At 43.0% G+C, this 13,785-nt stretch overlaps 2 protein-coding genes across 2 annotated transcripts; one reads left to right on the top strand and one right to left on the bottom strand.

Annotated features, from left to right (window-relative positions):
• Positions 1–360: 360 nt before the first annotated feature.
• Positions 361–6,277, bottom strand: msh4 (mutS homolog 4). Its single transcript, XM_072365378.1, has 21 exons — positions 6,115–6,277; positions 6,055–6,081; positions 5,780–5,897; positions 5,493–5,694; positions 5,287–5,397; positions 5,030–5,145; positions 4,767–4,940; positions 4,511–4,683; positions 4,336–4,403; positions 4,154–4,228; positions 3,969–4,033; positions 3,718–3,887; positions 3,484–3,620; positions 3,232–3,335; positions 2,653–2,777; positions 1,822–2,022; positions 1,616–1,734; positions 1,388–1,516; positions 1,013–1,187; positions 842–930; positions 361–565 (listed from the first exon to the last, which is right to left on the bottom strand). Exons 1-21 carry the CDS (start codon positions 6,260–6,262, stop codon positions 368–370), a joined length of 2,724 nt encoding a protein of 907 aa, XP_072221479.1. The 5' UTR covers positions 6,263–6,277; the 3' UTR covers positions 361–367.
• A 762-nt stretch (positions 6,278–7,039) lies between these two features.
• vcpkmt (valosin containing protein lysine (K) methyltransferase) lies at positions 7,040–8,423 on the top strand. The gene is made up of 5 exons (XM_072365850.1): positions 7,040–7,309; positions 7,520–7,633; positions 7,726–7,798; positions 7,933–8,052; positions 8,143–8,423. The coding sequence occupies exons 1-5, from the start codon at positions 7,053–7,055 to the stop codon at positions 8,260–8,262; spliced, it is 684 nt and encodes a 227-aa protein (XP_072221951.1). The 5' UTR covers positions 7,040–7,052; the 3' UTR covers positions 8,263–8,423.
• The last annotated feature ends 5,362 nt before the right edge of the window (positions 8,424–13,785 follow it).

Here is a 13,785-nt window from a genome sequence, read left to right as displayed (position 1 = left end):
ACATTACAGGGCGCCACGTTTTCCGTACATTTAATTCGTAAAGTTTAAAGTAAAAAAATAATTGTAAGGCAAAAAGCGGAGTAATTATTGTGCTACTCCCAAATCTTGTAAAAAAAAATACATATATGTTTTCTGTGGCAGCTCCGCTAATGCAGTAATATAAGTATTTCTGCTATACAATTTTTTTAATAAATTTTTAAAGACATAAAGCCTGAATTTGTTCAAAGATTTAAATTGTTTCTAAAATAAGACAACCAAATAAGGCTTAAAGAAATCAGTTTAATATCAAATAAGCTCAATATTTCCAGTAATCATCAACTGTCATTTTCACTTTTGTCAAGTCTCCCAACTGAAGGGCGAGAGTCTGTTATTCCTCCTGTGTGTTGATGGGCCCTGGCGGCCCTGCAGCCCGCAGTTCAGCTTCATACTGCTTCTTCAGTCCGTTCAGATACATACGCAGGCTTTCCGGGTCCAGCCTGGAGTTTCTGGCAGTCTGCAGGAGGCGAGTGGCCAGGTGGTACACAGCTCTCTGCCTCTGGGTTTCTGGGTCAGTGTGGTGTCTGGCCTACAAGAGCGAGGCACTTTAGAGTTTGTCTGTTTTCCCAACATTCCTCTGATAAATGCTACAGCCATTAATGGGACATTAAAATGTTTGCTTTTAGTCCTCAGAATCAATGGGACACTTTTTCAGGAGTTAATATTGCCTTATTGTTTATTGCACGTTGTATGGGACCTGACTCAATGAGCATCGACTAAAATGCATCGTCTATAAAAGGCACAGAGAAGAGGTTTAGGTAGAAAATATGGCAAGATGTCAAAATGTCGTTTTTGATAACCATACCAAAAGCTCCTGGCTGACTTTAGATGCAACTGTCTTTGCCTCTTGGATAATACTTGGAGGAAATGCAGTCAGTTCCGCCGCTCTCAGACCTATAAGAGCAAAACCGACCCTCTGTAAATATCTTAAAAAAAAATAAAACAGGATTACTTTTGCATTTCACTGGCTCTGTACCATAGTGCCTTTCATCAGCGCATCCTCGACCAATCAAATATGTATACACCACCCGCTCTGCACCCGAGTCACCACTGCGTGTGTGCTGAACCTCCATGTGCTGGTTCTCCACGTTTGGATAGAGAGACTCCAACTGACACAGCTCAAGAAAGTGCGTGGCGAACAGAGTGAATGCCTGCGGAGAAACAGGGCACGCCTTCAAGTCTCAAACACCGGTGAGAGGACGCAAGTCTTGCATTTGTTCAACTACTGAAAAGTGTTCCAAATCAAAGTAAAAAAAAAGTTAAATGGTTGATGTAGAGCATAGGAATCTGAACTATCTGGTTCTTAGAGTCAGAGAGAAGAGAGGCTGGGCAGAACTGCAGTGTACTCTACCTTCAGGCTAAGGAGGAACTCACAAACTGAGTGGCAGATGCCGACGCCTTCTTCAGCGCTAGTGCCACGTCCCAACTCATCTATGATGATCAATGACCTGTCACTTGCGTTATGAATAATGTAAGAAACCTCAGGGGGAAAAAAAACAAACGGCATCAGAGATTTTTTTTCTCCAAGAATGTAATTAAAGAATGTGAGAGAAAAAAAAAAAAAAAAAAAAAAGCTAACCTCCTTCATTTCCAACATGAAGGTGGAAGAGTTCGTTTCAAAATCATCATCTACGCCGATTCTGGTGAAAATCTGATCAGCTACACGGAAAGAGGCGTACTCAGCGGGGACAAAGGAGCCTGGGAAAAGAATTCAGATGGGTCAAAAACCAAGTCACATCGACCAATGGCGCAATTTTACACGAGGTTAGAAGGTTTGCTGCCGACCTATCTGGGCCATGATCTGACACAGTGCCACCTGTTTGAGGTAAGTGGATTTGCCGCTCATGTTGGGCCCCGTTATGATGACAAAGTTGCTGCCCTCGGAGATGTAGCTGTTGTTTGATACAGGCTGCTGGAGAGCCATTCGCTCCAGAATGGGGTGACGCCCTTGCTTGATGGCCAGCGTGTCTGTGAATTCCGGACGCACTGGCAGACACAACAGAAACACACACACTAATGTATTGTTTTGTCTCCACACTATACCTTACATGCACAAACATTAAAAAGCAGCGACATATGTAATTCTTATTAAAAACTAATAAGCCATTTAGGGGTAACTAAGTGATTATCAGTGCTGTTTATGTTTTATAATAAATGCAGCACATGATCAGTCACAATAAATGTTTACACAATATACTGCTGCTAGGTTGACAAATGAGCCATAACATCATAAAACAAGGATTTCTGAGTGAGGTGTGTGCAGTGGTTACAGGCAGTTAACTCCTCTACTTGTCTCTGAAACGACAGAACATCAGTGCACACTTATGTAAGAAGGGTAATCTGAGAACAAGCTGGCTGGGAGAAAAGGGGGCAGGCAGTCAGCACGCATCTATGGAGAGACAGTTTCAGACAGCTGAGGGCCAGCAGTCACCACCCACATGGCTGATGGGGCTGTGCTGCACACCAAAGAGAGCAGCAGTTACTGGTTGTGATGTGTGACATTGGGCCGGTACCGCCTTATGTGCACACAGAATCTCCGAGACAGCAGATCAAACTTAAAGCTAATTAGGTGGTCGAACTGGACTGAGATGCGGGCTACATTTGGGTTGTGCTTACCGTAGTCTGAGATGGTGCACGCATTGGCCAGTGACAGCAACATGTCCAACATGGAAACAGCGTCTGAGAGTTTATAAAGGCAGTGGATGTGCTCGTGGATGGTGCTGAGAAGTTGACATATCACCCTGTAGAGCGACAGCAGGAAATCAAAGCTTCCAAACAGAAATGACACCTTGTAAGCAGCACCCTCTAGTGGACACAAAGTAAAGCAAAATGAAAAAAAAAAAGAAGAGAACTGCACAAACCCTCTTTTTAACAACCTTAACCCACAGAATAGTCGGTTGTGTGTTTTTGTTGACTGTTTCCTCATGCAGAGAAACAGTCGGTAAAATAAGTCTGGAATAATGTGACAAAGTAAAATAAACAACATGCCACACTTTAAGACTTCCACAAGATTTCACCCGTCTGAACAGGTAAAGAAATCCAATACAAGTAATTCAACGCCTGAAATGACATTCCATTAACTCATCAATTCATTAAATAAGTCCTGGAATTAGACTAAGACCGTCTTTGGCTGATAACAGAAATTCACTCGTACAAAAGATTACTGAGAGTTTGTAAAGATCACCGACTCCTCACACATAAGACATGTGAAAGATCTCCCTCAGGGCTTCATCACAGCGTCCATTCATCTTCATCAGGTCTGCGGTGGTAAAGCCGTAGTTGTTCTTGTACTTGGTTACCTAAGGAGGAAGATATTAAAACGCTGGTTTTCTGTCTCTGAAGTGTCAGCTTTAGTGTTCCGCTGGACTCAATTTTGCCTCCTTCATAACCAGCAGATGCTTAATTTTACTTAGTCTGTTTGCTTTCAGCTGGTCACTTATGTCTTACCTTGATGAACTCTGGGGGGAGCTTCCCCTCAGGTAAGGCAACTCCTTCCAGCTTCATCTGGATGAAGAACCCTCGAGCTGTGCTGAAGCTGGTGCGTACTGGCAAGCCGTAACTCTCCCCCATCTGGTTCACGAGCCCTGCGCAGAACGACGACACACAACATGCCACGAGGTGTGACTAAATCACACAGACACTGCAAGATGACGGAACTCCCTAAACAACTGGCAGAAGCACCTGCGATGTCGTCCACTATCTCGGTGTAAGCTCTGCGGGCGATGTCGAGGAACTCGTTGATGTTGGGGCGCACAGCGTAACACTTCTGGGTGCGCATGTTCAAGCTCCCTTTCAGGTATGTGGTGTCATAATTTATGACTGTTTTGATCTGCTCTAGGATCATGTCAAATCTGAAGCAAGAAAAAAGGTCAAATACAGTATGGAATAGTAAGTCAATTTGATAATTAAAGATTAGGTACAAGGCCTGGCACCTGTTGTCCTCCAGTGTGCTACTGTATGCCTTGAGTAGAGCTGTGCTGCAGTTCTTCAACACCATCTGTCCATAAAGTACAGTGGGATCATTATTATGCCATTTAACTGACTTTTTTCCCCCCTTATTGTATCTATGGCTGTTGGATGATTGTGCATTTATTTCAGAATACAATCAGCCACAGACCCTTAGCCGTGGTACCAGATCCAGCGTGTGCTTCAGCTGAATGACATGAGTAATCTTAGCTTCAGCAGCTTGAACCTGAAAGATAAAAGGATAAGTACTGAAACAGAATGACTTGTGAATGTTTAAACAGGTAATTGCTGCCATTTAGTCTGACTCGTGTGAAATAAGAGAACAACACACACCGTTTCCTGCTTTGGGATTTGGACAAGAACAGAGAGCAGCCGGTCAATGTCGAGGAAATTACCTACGGCTAATGGGAGCAAAAGGAAGAAATACTGTATCATGCCCTCATCATTACTATGCAAATATATTGTGTGTGTGTGTGTGTGATTGAAGTGTTTTATGCCAACTCCTGACCATTCTTCAGGCCAAAGAACAGTTCTTCGTCTTGCAGCAGCTCTTGTATGGTATCCAAGCGAATGTTGATGGTGTCCACATCAACCACAGGCTCCAGGATGTTGGAGCGTAACCTCCTGGCACCGCCAGGTGTCTTTGTGTGGTTAAGTACCCCAAAAAGAGTATGCTCACTCCTGCATTAAGAGACAAGTAAAAGCAGAGGTCGACTGAATACGCCGCATAAAAAGATCGCCCCCGTTCCTGCTTTCTCTCTTACCTGTGGTCTCTGCTGTTGACCACCAGCTCCAAGTTAGCAGCAGACGCTGAGTCAATCATGGCTGTCTGTTCGCTTCCTTTAAAGGTCACTTTAAGAGACTTGGCTGCATAAACAGAGTTCTGGAGGAACTCTAAGTATTTCAGCAAAGCAGCTGCAGCTGCTAGGCAGTAATACCTATACAAATAATAACAGTGGATTAAGAAAAAGGCATAGTGCCACAGTAGACCTCTTTCTGTGCATTAGTTTACTGTACAGCGGCTTACTTTGCTTGTACTTCCATTAGGACGGTGCCAAACTCTGGAGCACACAGCTGCTGAATGTACTCCAGTCCTTTCCTTTCATTAAAATACTTTCTTTGGACTGCAGTGAAAGGAACACCCTGTTAAAGAAAACATGAAAAAAATACAAATATTACCTCACAATAACACATGCTCTAGATTAGATATGTCAGAGCTAATCGCAGCAGTGCAACAACAACAAAAAAAAGTGTGTTACTGTTCTCATAATTCCCTCTCTGTACCGGGAAATTCTCTGTGATAAGCCTGAACAGCTTTGTCCCTTTCCCCTTCTCACTGGCTGTGTCAGGCATCAGTATTTCAACTGGCACCAAGATGTGAATCCTGGTTATGACCTTCAGAGGAACAATAAATGACTGAGTCGTCCTCGCTGTATTTCACATCCTCTCCTCATCTATTATTGTCAGCCAGTACGAAATGGATAGGTTACCTTGGCATATGTTCCTGTGTCTGCAAACTGGGAAAGCACAAGCTCTGGACATTTTAAGTCGAGACTGGCCATGCCTATCTCCCCCCTGGCCAAACCACGCCCTTCAACCACTGCTACAATCACAGAGGCCCCGGAGATTGTGGATGCAGATGAAGAACTTGTTCCTGTGAATAAAAATCTATTTGAATGGGAAAGACCTAATCTGAGACAGTGTCAATATTTGAGGTTGAAGTGAGAGTTCATCCAGAGTTGTCTGTGCATAGTTTGAACCTGTGGGCCCCGCAGACCCTGGTGTCCTTCTGAATCTCGGTGTTCCTCCATGGCTGCGAAAAGAAGAGCTGTCTGAGGCAGACACCAGGAGGGATGAAGCTGTCCTCCCTATCCTGAAGGTGTTGTTGCGCTCACCTACTGTTTGTCAAGACAATATCTGAAAACTACTGCGTCACATTTATTCTGGAAATAACAAAAATGCCATTGCTTGTATATTTTATGATCTTTGACCTAATTTCCACTGACTAAAATTACAAGTAAACCTGAGACTACAATGGCTATCCAAAATCACCTGAGGCAATTCGCAGTCGTGATGCACCTTCGCTGGGGGTTGCACTGCTCTCATTTGAACTCTGGTGGGATAAAGCTGAAGACGATGCGGGACCATATGAAGTAGTGGTTTCGTTCACTCCTCGTCTGTCCGCTGGGGACCAAGCACCGTTTTGTCCACAATCCGAGTTGTCACCGCCAGTTACCTCCTCCGTACTGCTATGATACATTTTACAATCTAAAGAATGCGCTATATTGGAAGAAAGTTAGCCAACTCACGTGTATATGTGCTGAATTTATTTTAAATTGGCTTCTTATGCAAAGAGAAAATAGAGTTCTTTACAAAATGTGAACATCCTTCAGGTAGCTAGCAACTGCTACTGTCAATGTGCGCGCGACATGCGCAGAAGAAAAAGTAGCAGAAGAAGAACTAATTCATTAATTAGAAACATTAATAATAAAATAATTTCTCACACAACCACCTACACAAAATAATTATGGAGATTCCAATAAAGAGCAATTTAAAGTAAATGAATAATAAATAAAAATGTAGTTCCTTGCGGGAAAGAGGGCAGTTGTCTGTTAATCGTGTAATACTCAAAGCCGTAATAAAAGTACGGCAAAAAGTTGGGCTGGGTTTGTAAGAAGAGGAACAAACGAGATCAGAATTAAATCACAAGCCAAAGCAAAGAGTATAGCAAACTTTTCATTCTTGTGTTAAAACAGCAGCGAAGAGAGAAGTCAAGAGCACTTACTTTATTCTGGGAATATTTGGGCAAATGTTTAGAACACTAAAGTTAAAGTTTCTTTACTTTGGTCACGGGAACCAGAGAGGGCGTGTAATGTGTATATCTTAAAACAGGGCACCACTTTTATTCGAATATCTAGACACTTACAAATGCCCCCTCTCTTGAGTGAAAAGTGCATTTTATGTGTACACGAACCCTACTTCTGTCAAAGTAACTCTTATTCTGGAAAAATCCGACCGGAAGTCTTTTTCCGGTTCCTCATTTGGCCAACATGGCGGCTGATACGGACGATAGTAAATATTTTGTGAGAGAAATTGAAAGAAATGACGGTTGTGCCTTACAGGTGAAGCAGTGTTACATCGGGGACGTTGGGTGTGTGGTCTGGGATGCAGCTATCGTTCTTGCGAAATATTTGGAGACAAAACAATTTTATGATCCGTCTTCAGAAGTCAACGTGTGGTCTGGCAGGACTGTGCTGGAGTTGGGAGCTGGCACAGGAGTGGTTGGTCTGATGGCAGCAACACTCGGGTGAGACCAACAAATACATTTAGGATGTATTATGTTATTCCTCTCACACATTTAGCTTTTTCATTTAGCCTTTATTCAGTCTCATTACATACAATTTAACCTTGCTTTGCATAGCTTTTTGAACATCCAATACCAAGAGTCAGCACTGATGCTGGTTATTATAATGAAAACAAATTATGCATTTTTATTATTTATCCTGAATACCAACAGAGCACAGGTTATCGTCACAGACCTGGAAGATTTGCAGACCCTTCTGACCGTAAACATTGAAGAAAACCAAGCACTCATCAGCAGTGGGTCCATAACTGCCAAGGTACTGAAATGGTTTGTACTAATATTTTCCATATTATGCTAAAAAATGTTTCAAATTGTACACAAACTCTATATTAACCACATTCTAACTCTCCTCTTAAAAGGGGTGACGATGTGTCTGAGTTCTTGCCCCCCCCACATTATATCCTGATGGCAGATTGCATCTATTATGAGCAGGTAATGTGCAACAGTTTTCCACTATTTAGTCCCTCATTGGTTAGATTTCATGGTCATTACAATTCTGAAACGGGGCAAAATCGAGTGTGTTGTGCGATGCTTGCCATTGTGAGTCATCACTTATTCCTCCACAGTCAATTGTTCCACTGGTGGAGACTTTGAAGCTGCTTTCTGGGCCAGAGACCTGCATCATTTGCTGCTATGAGCAACGCACTGAGGGCGTCAATCCAGAGGTGGAAAGGCAGTTCTTTGATGTAAGAACAAAACAAATCCAATTATTTGATTATTCTTTCTGGTATTCCTCTTGCACTTACTAAGTTGAGGTATTTGTCATTATTTTTCAGTTGCTGCAACAGAACTTCAGCTGTGAGAAGATCCCCTCCGACAAACAGGACCCAGAGTTCAGTAGTCCAGATATTCACATTCTGCACATTCGAAGAAAAGCCCAACTTTGCGTTGGTTGAAACTTGTGTTCTTGTTGACATTCATCCCAGTACCACATGAAAAACTGTCAAATATGTGAAAAAGAAAGTAGAAAATGTCTGTTTAGCCTGCGCAAGATACTTAAGTATATTTTATATATTTTTAACTGATTTGCTATTTAGAAATAAAATATCATTAAATACTGTCCTGAATGTATAATTGATACACATAAATTCTTTTCATTTGTTTGAATAAGAAATGTCCAAAGAAGGGACATCAGTGTGGTCTCTTGGTGTTCATGTGGATGTTAGGGTTGTGTATTAGTCTTGCAAATAATAAGTGTTTTTCATGTTTATACATGAGTCTACTTACGGCAAGAAATGCACCGCATCTGTGCCAGTTTTCTCCGCTGTATATGAGATAACAATGTTGTTATATGAGGACATTTAATCCTCGACACCCTTCTGCAAAATGAGCACCTGCTGACTATAATAAGCAGCTAAATGCATAAATTTATAAATATAACAGCTGTGAGAGGGGCTTTTTTGTGGGTTCTGTAAATTCAGACTTTACACATTAGAAACACTAGGGGGCAGTAGTTAGCTAAAATCCCCAAACACAAGAAGTTACAAGGAGCAAACATTCAACCAGGCCACTAAAAGATCAATTAATTTGAGTGCCAAGCTGCTTATCCCACAACTAGAAGGTGATTTCAGCTGTGAGGATGTTTATTTCCTACATCAAGGAAGCTCAAAAAAATTAATAAAATTTTTAATTAATTTATTTTTGTGGCTTACAATGTTTTTAAACATTCCAAGGCCAGCGCACCGTATGCTGGCTTTTGCCCGCCATGTGCGGGGAATTCCACTCCAAGTCCCAGATTAGGTGAAAGATTAAGGCTCCTTTTAAAGCATAAAACCATGAAGTACGCCCCATAGTCCCACAGGCATGCAGGGGCCCCTCACAGCCTTTCATGCTGCTCTCTGTTTACACAGTAGAGCTGTGGTGTAATGAGCGGGGTGGCCTCTGACGTACAGACCAAATAAAAATGTTATGGCTGAGGTTGACATTGTGGGATTTTAAGGTCCCATCAACAGAAGAGCTGATTGATAACCAACATTGAACATGCAGTTGTGAAATGAAATGAAATAAAGAGAAAGCTGGAGGTGTGTTTGGCTCAAATCAGTCGGCCTTTATCAATGACTAAGTCGCTAACAACAGGGTCTGAAATGAGCTGCTATCTTTTATGAATAAGTGCAGCAGATCATTGGAAATAATTGCTCCCTGTAGCCCTCTGCTGCCCTCTCACTTGTGCCTAGAGCAGCCGGACTGTTACAGTAAGAATTAACCTTCAGTTGAGGTCTCCTTTGGCTCTGACCAGCTAATTAATTTGACTCGCAGCTGGTATTAAATCCATGTCTCCCGGTGTGGTGGGGACAGGACCCAGGGGGGGTTACAAGGGAGATTAGAGGACTAGAGAGAAGCCTCACTGCCCTGTGTCAACATTTCTTTGTTTAATCTAGTCAAACAACTTAGAATTTGTCTTCCTGTCTCTGTGGTCTTCTCTCCTCCCTAAATATTAACCGAAAATAATTAAAAGAGTGTAGTTGCAGCCTTCTTGTGGTTCTTAGTTGGCTAATTAGGCTAACATACAAGGGAATAAAGGGAGGCGTGCTGTAAATGAGGACAGCCCACAGTGAAGCAGTGGTGTCTGTGTAATCTGTGATCATATGCACATTACAGCTGATTGTGGTGACCATTACATGATTATTCATGTACGTACCGCCTGCAGCAAGACAGAATGGGGGCATTTGCTGCCAACAGATGGTGCTCTTAAAAGGGGTAACTCCTACCTGTGTGGAAAACCTGCAAATAAAACAGCACAGGTCAAGTCCTCAGAAACTACTTGAATACATTTCTGGGGTGGATTAGAACCGCGTCTGTTCTCAAATTATAATACAGCGTCATGTATGAATTGAACGTGCATTGTCTCCATGATCCACATGCAGCTAGAGTATTCTTTAAAAACAAGGTAACGTGGGGTAGCAGCAGCGCAGCACCTCTCCATACCAGATGGGTGGATGAGAGTCTGACTCCACCAGCCTGTGTGGTGTGCCCCACTCTGCCGCATCACAGCCAAGTGACACAGAGGATCTTTTGTGTCACCATCATCATTACACTGCCTGGAGCCAAGAGACACTGCTCCAGAAAGGAAGACTCATTTCTCACTATTTGGGAGTGGCTCAAGAATAGACATCAGACTGGGATGATTAAAAATAGAAGAAAGGCTGGATAAATGTGTGGCTCCTCTGGTCTTGCAAATGTGCCCCCACCCCTCCCCACATCCACACAGACATTTCCTTTCTCTCTTTCACATGGCAAACTAAACTTCATGCTGCACAAAGATACAACAGACCACACTTTCCAAAACAGAGCATGTGATTTGTGTTATCTTTCAGCACAGTCTCTATCCCCATCTGGAATGACAACACAACAATGCTGAGAATTTGTGCCGCTCTTGTTGACTGGATTTGATTTGAGGGCATGAATTGGCAGTGTACCACTGTAGGACAACTAGCTTATAGATACACAATGCTGACTCCCTCCCACCCCTGCAGGGGAATCAGGGGGAGGGCGGGGGTGCTGTTAAGACAGCTGTGCTGCAGTTGAGAGGGGACACAAATCCAGCACTGTGAGAATATTGTGCACACTTACCCCTTCTTCCAGTCCTTTCAGTGCAATCACATCAAGACTATGCCTGCATTTGTTTCAAGTAATAACGTTTCACAGTCCGGCAACACAAACCTAAACCGCTCCTTAAAATCTTTGGGTGCAGCTGAAGGTTTTTAACCATTATCATATTCTCTGTGTATGTTTTATATATAAGAGCAAAACTCCTTGCTATAAATACCAAAGAGAGTTGAGGAGCCTTCACTTCCTATGCATGCTGTCCCAAAAGCAATCCAGAGGAGTGTTTGTCGTGATTAGGATGTGAGGTGGCCCAGCCCATTAAGGACAACTGCAGAAAGAAGGAAAGCAGCGTGAGCATGAAGCATTTCCCTGACTCATAACTTCTCAGTAGTCTGATTTTAGATCATGTGTGAGCAGCAGCGCCTGACTCGCCACAGACCTGAGAGTTTCTTCCAAGCAGAAACCGTTGTTTAATCCAGATTCAGTGTCACTCAAAACACTGATTGAGCTGCAATTACAGCGATCTTGTCAGATACACAGATTTAGTTGGTAATGGTGGCGAACTACTGAAGCTTTTGGGGTTGTTTCGCATAGATCTTCATCCTCCTGTCAGTCACTGTGTGAAAGCTGGTGTGTGCTTCTGCTGGGTGACTCCTGCATACATTGCTGCACTCTGGAATGATAACATCAATCCTTTAATGATACTGGGAAAACAAATGCTCTGGGGCAAAGGTCAGTGCTTTCTGGAATGTACCTGTGGGCCTTGGGCAAATGTTTGCAACAACACATATTGATCTAAAAAACATCCAACTGATGCAATTTTGCTCCAGAAACCGATGCTTCGACTGTATATTTCTGTACCTTCTGTGTCGAGTGACTCAGGAGACTGCAAGCTGCTGCACTATTAATACGTTCTGCATCTCATTTCCCCATACTGATGGTTAACACTCACTACGATCCCCTTCAGTGTGTTATAGCTAAACATGGTGTATAAGCGGAGGTACAAACTTGTTCGCTCTTACACACCCACAGCTGTATAAAACATCTGTCAGTTCTCAGGAGGATCCACGTGAACCCTGTTTTCACATGATGGAATATCACCAACAGCTAATGTAGTGGCTTTTAAATTGGGTGGTGTAAAAATCAACATGTTTACAGGCCAGTGAAACGGCACGGTTTGTGCTTAAATCATATAGTTCATGCCTGCATGAGCACTTTGTGTATCCAGTTGCACACAAATTGAATATGTCAGGTGGACCGCCAAAACACTTCATAGTAACCTTCTGGTTCTCTGAATCTGTTATTTCACCACAGCAGGTAACCTTCAGACGCAGATATGAACGGAATGCATTTTGGATCCCTGCCCAGTGCACCTTGGACTTCATAGCTCCACATTTTCAACCTCATTTGAGTTGGCTATACACCAAATTGTAGCCACCATTACAAAACCTTAGAAAAAACCAGCAGTCTAAAGAAACCCAGGCTACACCCACAGTACAGAAAAAAGATTGCATCTATCTACCGGCAGCGTTTACCATGTCATTCAACTTCACCCTCAGCAGGAAACCTAACAACTTTCAGCTACTTCCGTACCTGTTATACACTGAGCTCTGTATGAGTTCATCAACAGCTACACACACATACTCCAAGACGCTGTGGAGGGAGCAACTTCCCAATGAGAGAGACAATTTTAGTGTCCTTGAGGATAAACAGCCATTCAACCAGGCTGCAAGAACTGTGGTTTAGAGTAGGTGTTCCCTCCTAACATTTGGCAGATAAACTGCAGTAATAATGGTGTTTGGCTATGTGGACAAGAATATCTGTCTGCATGCATCACAAATCCTGCAGTGATTATCTAGATGGGTGTGGCTGCTAAATTGTAGGCCAACATTAAGCCAGCAGTGACTACATTCAAGGCCCAGAGTCAGAAATAAGTATCATATTAGTACTACCTGCACAAATGATGCACTGCAGCCGGAGTTCAGAGGAAGTGAAGTGATGAAGACAAACCACAAACGTGAAAAACCACAAAGATAATTCAGGTTAGGTTTGTAAAAGCATGGGAGGAGAACAGCTCAACAGCCACCACCACAGAAACTCCTGAGCTGTTTTATAATCACTGAAGTTGAGTAATCGGCAACAAGTCATCGTTTGGGAAAAAGCGGAAAATATACTTTCTGATATTGCAGAACTTGACTCAGAGAGAGAGGGGTCTCTTTCAATAACTTTCCTCTTTTCGTGGAGAATAGAGGAACTGACTGGAAACTTGCAGAAGCACAGTCTCAGCCACCTATGTGATACCAAAAACACCAGGCTGCACTGGCAGAGATCCCATCAGGCTGCTGTCATGGGAACAGCCCCAACAAACAAGCTTTCTGGCCACTAAGTCACACACAATCTTAAGCAAACCAGTGCAACGATTAAGCCCTTCTCATGTTGTGAATTATGACACCAATACATCATGTGGCTGATGTATTGGTGTAGAACCTGTTCCATCGCTATACTGAAGACAACCTCACTCAATCCAGCTTTTTGAGAAACCTGACCAGCCTAACAATTCATAAACAAGAGGAATGAGGGTCATTACACAAAGCCCCTATTACTGAGCTTCCTTCTATGACCTGAAACCCATTCGTAACCTTTCCTCTGAGGAAGTGCAAGGAATTCCAGCTGAGCGTTGGGAGTTGACAGAAGGGCCAGGAGGTCTCATCTTTACAAAGGGGAGGTCATTAAAACTTGCTTACAGTCTCTGTCCGTGGCCCTGGGGCACCAGTGTTGCCAATAAAGCTGTGAGGGTCATATGGTTGTAATGAAGTGTTGGGAACCAAAGCGCTCATTACAGCCAATTAAGCTGCCATCAGCATCTAATGGAG

The sequence above is a fragment of the Leuresthes tenuis genome, unplaced genomic scaffold (genome assembly GCF_036924035.1).
Source record: "Leuresthes tenuis unplaced genomic scaffold, fLeuTen1.0.hap1 SCAF_15, whole genome shotgun sequence".
Taxonomy (NCBI): Eukaryota; Metazoa; Chordata; class Actinopteri; order Atheriniformes; family Atherinopsidae; genus Leuresthes; species Leuresthes tenuis.
Note: the sequence above shows the minus strand (reverse complement) of the source record. Positions and strands in the feature narration are given on the sequence as shown.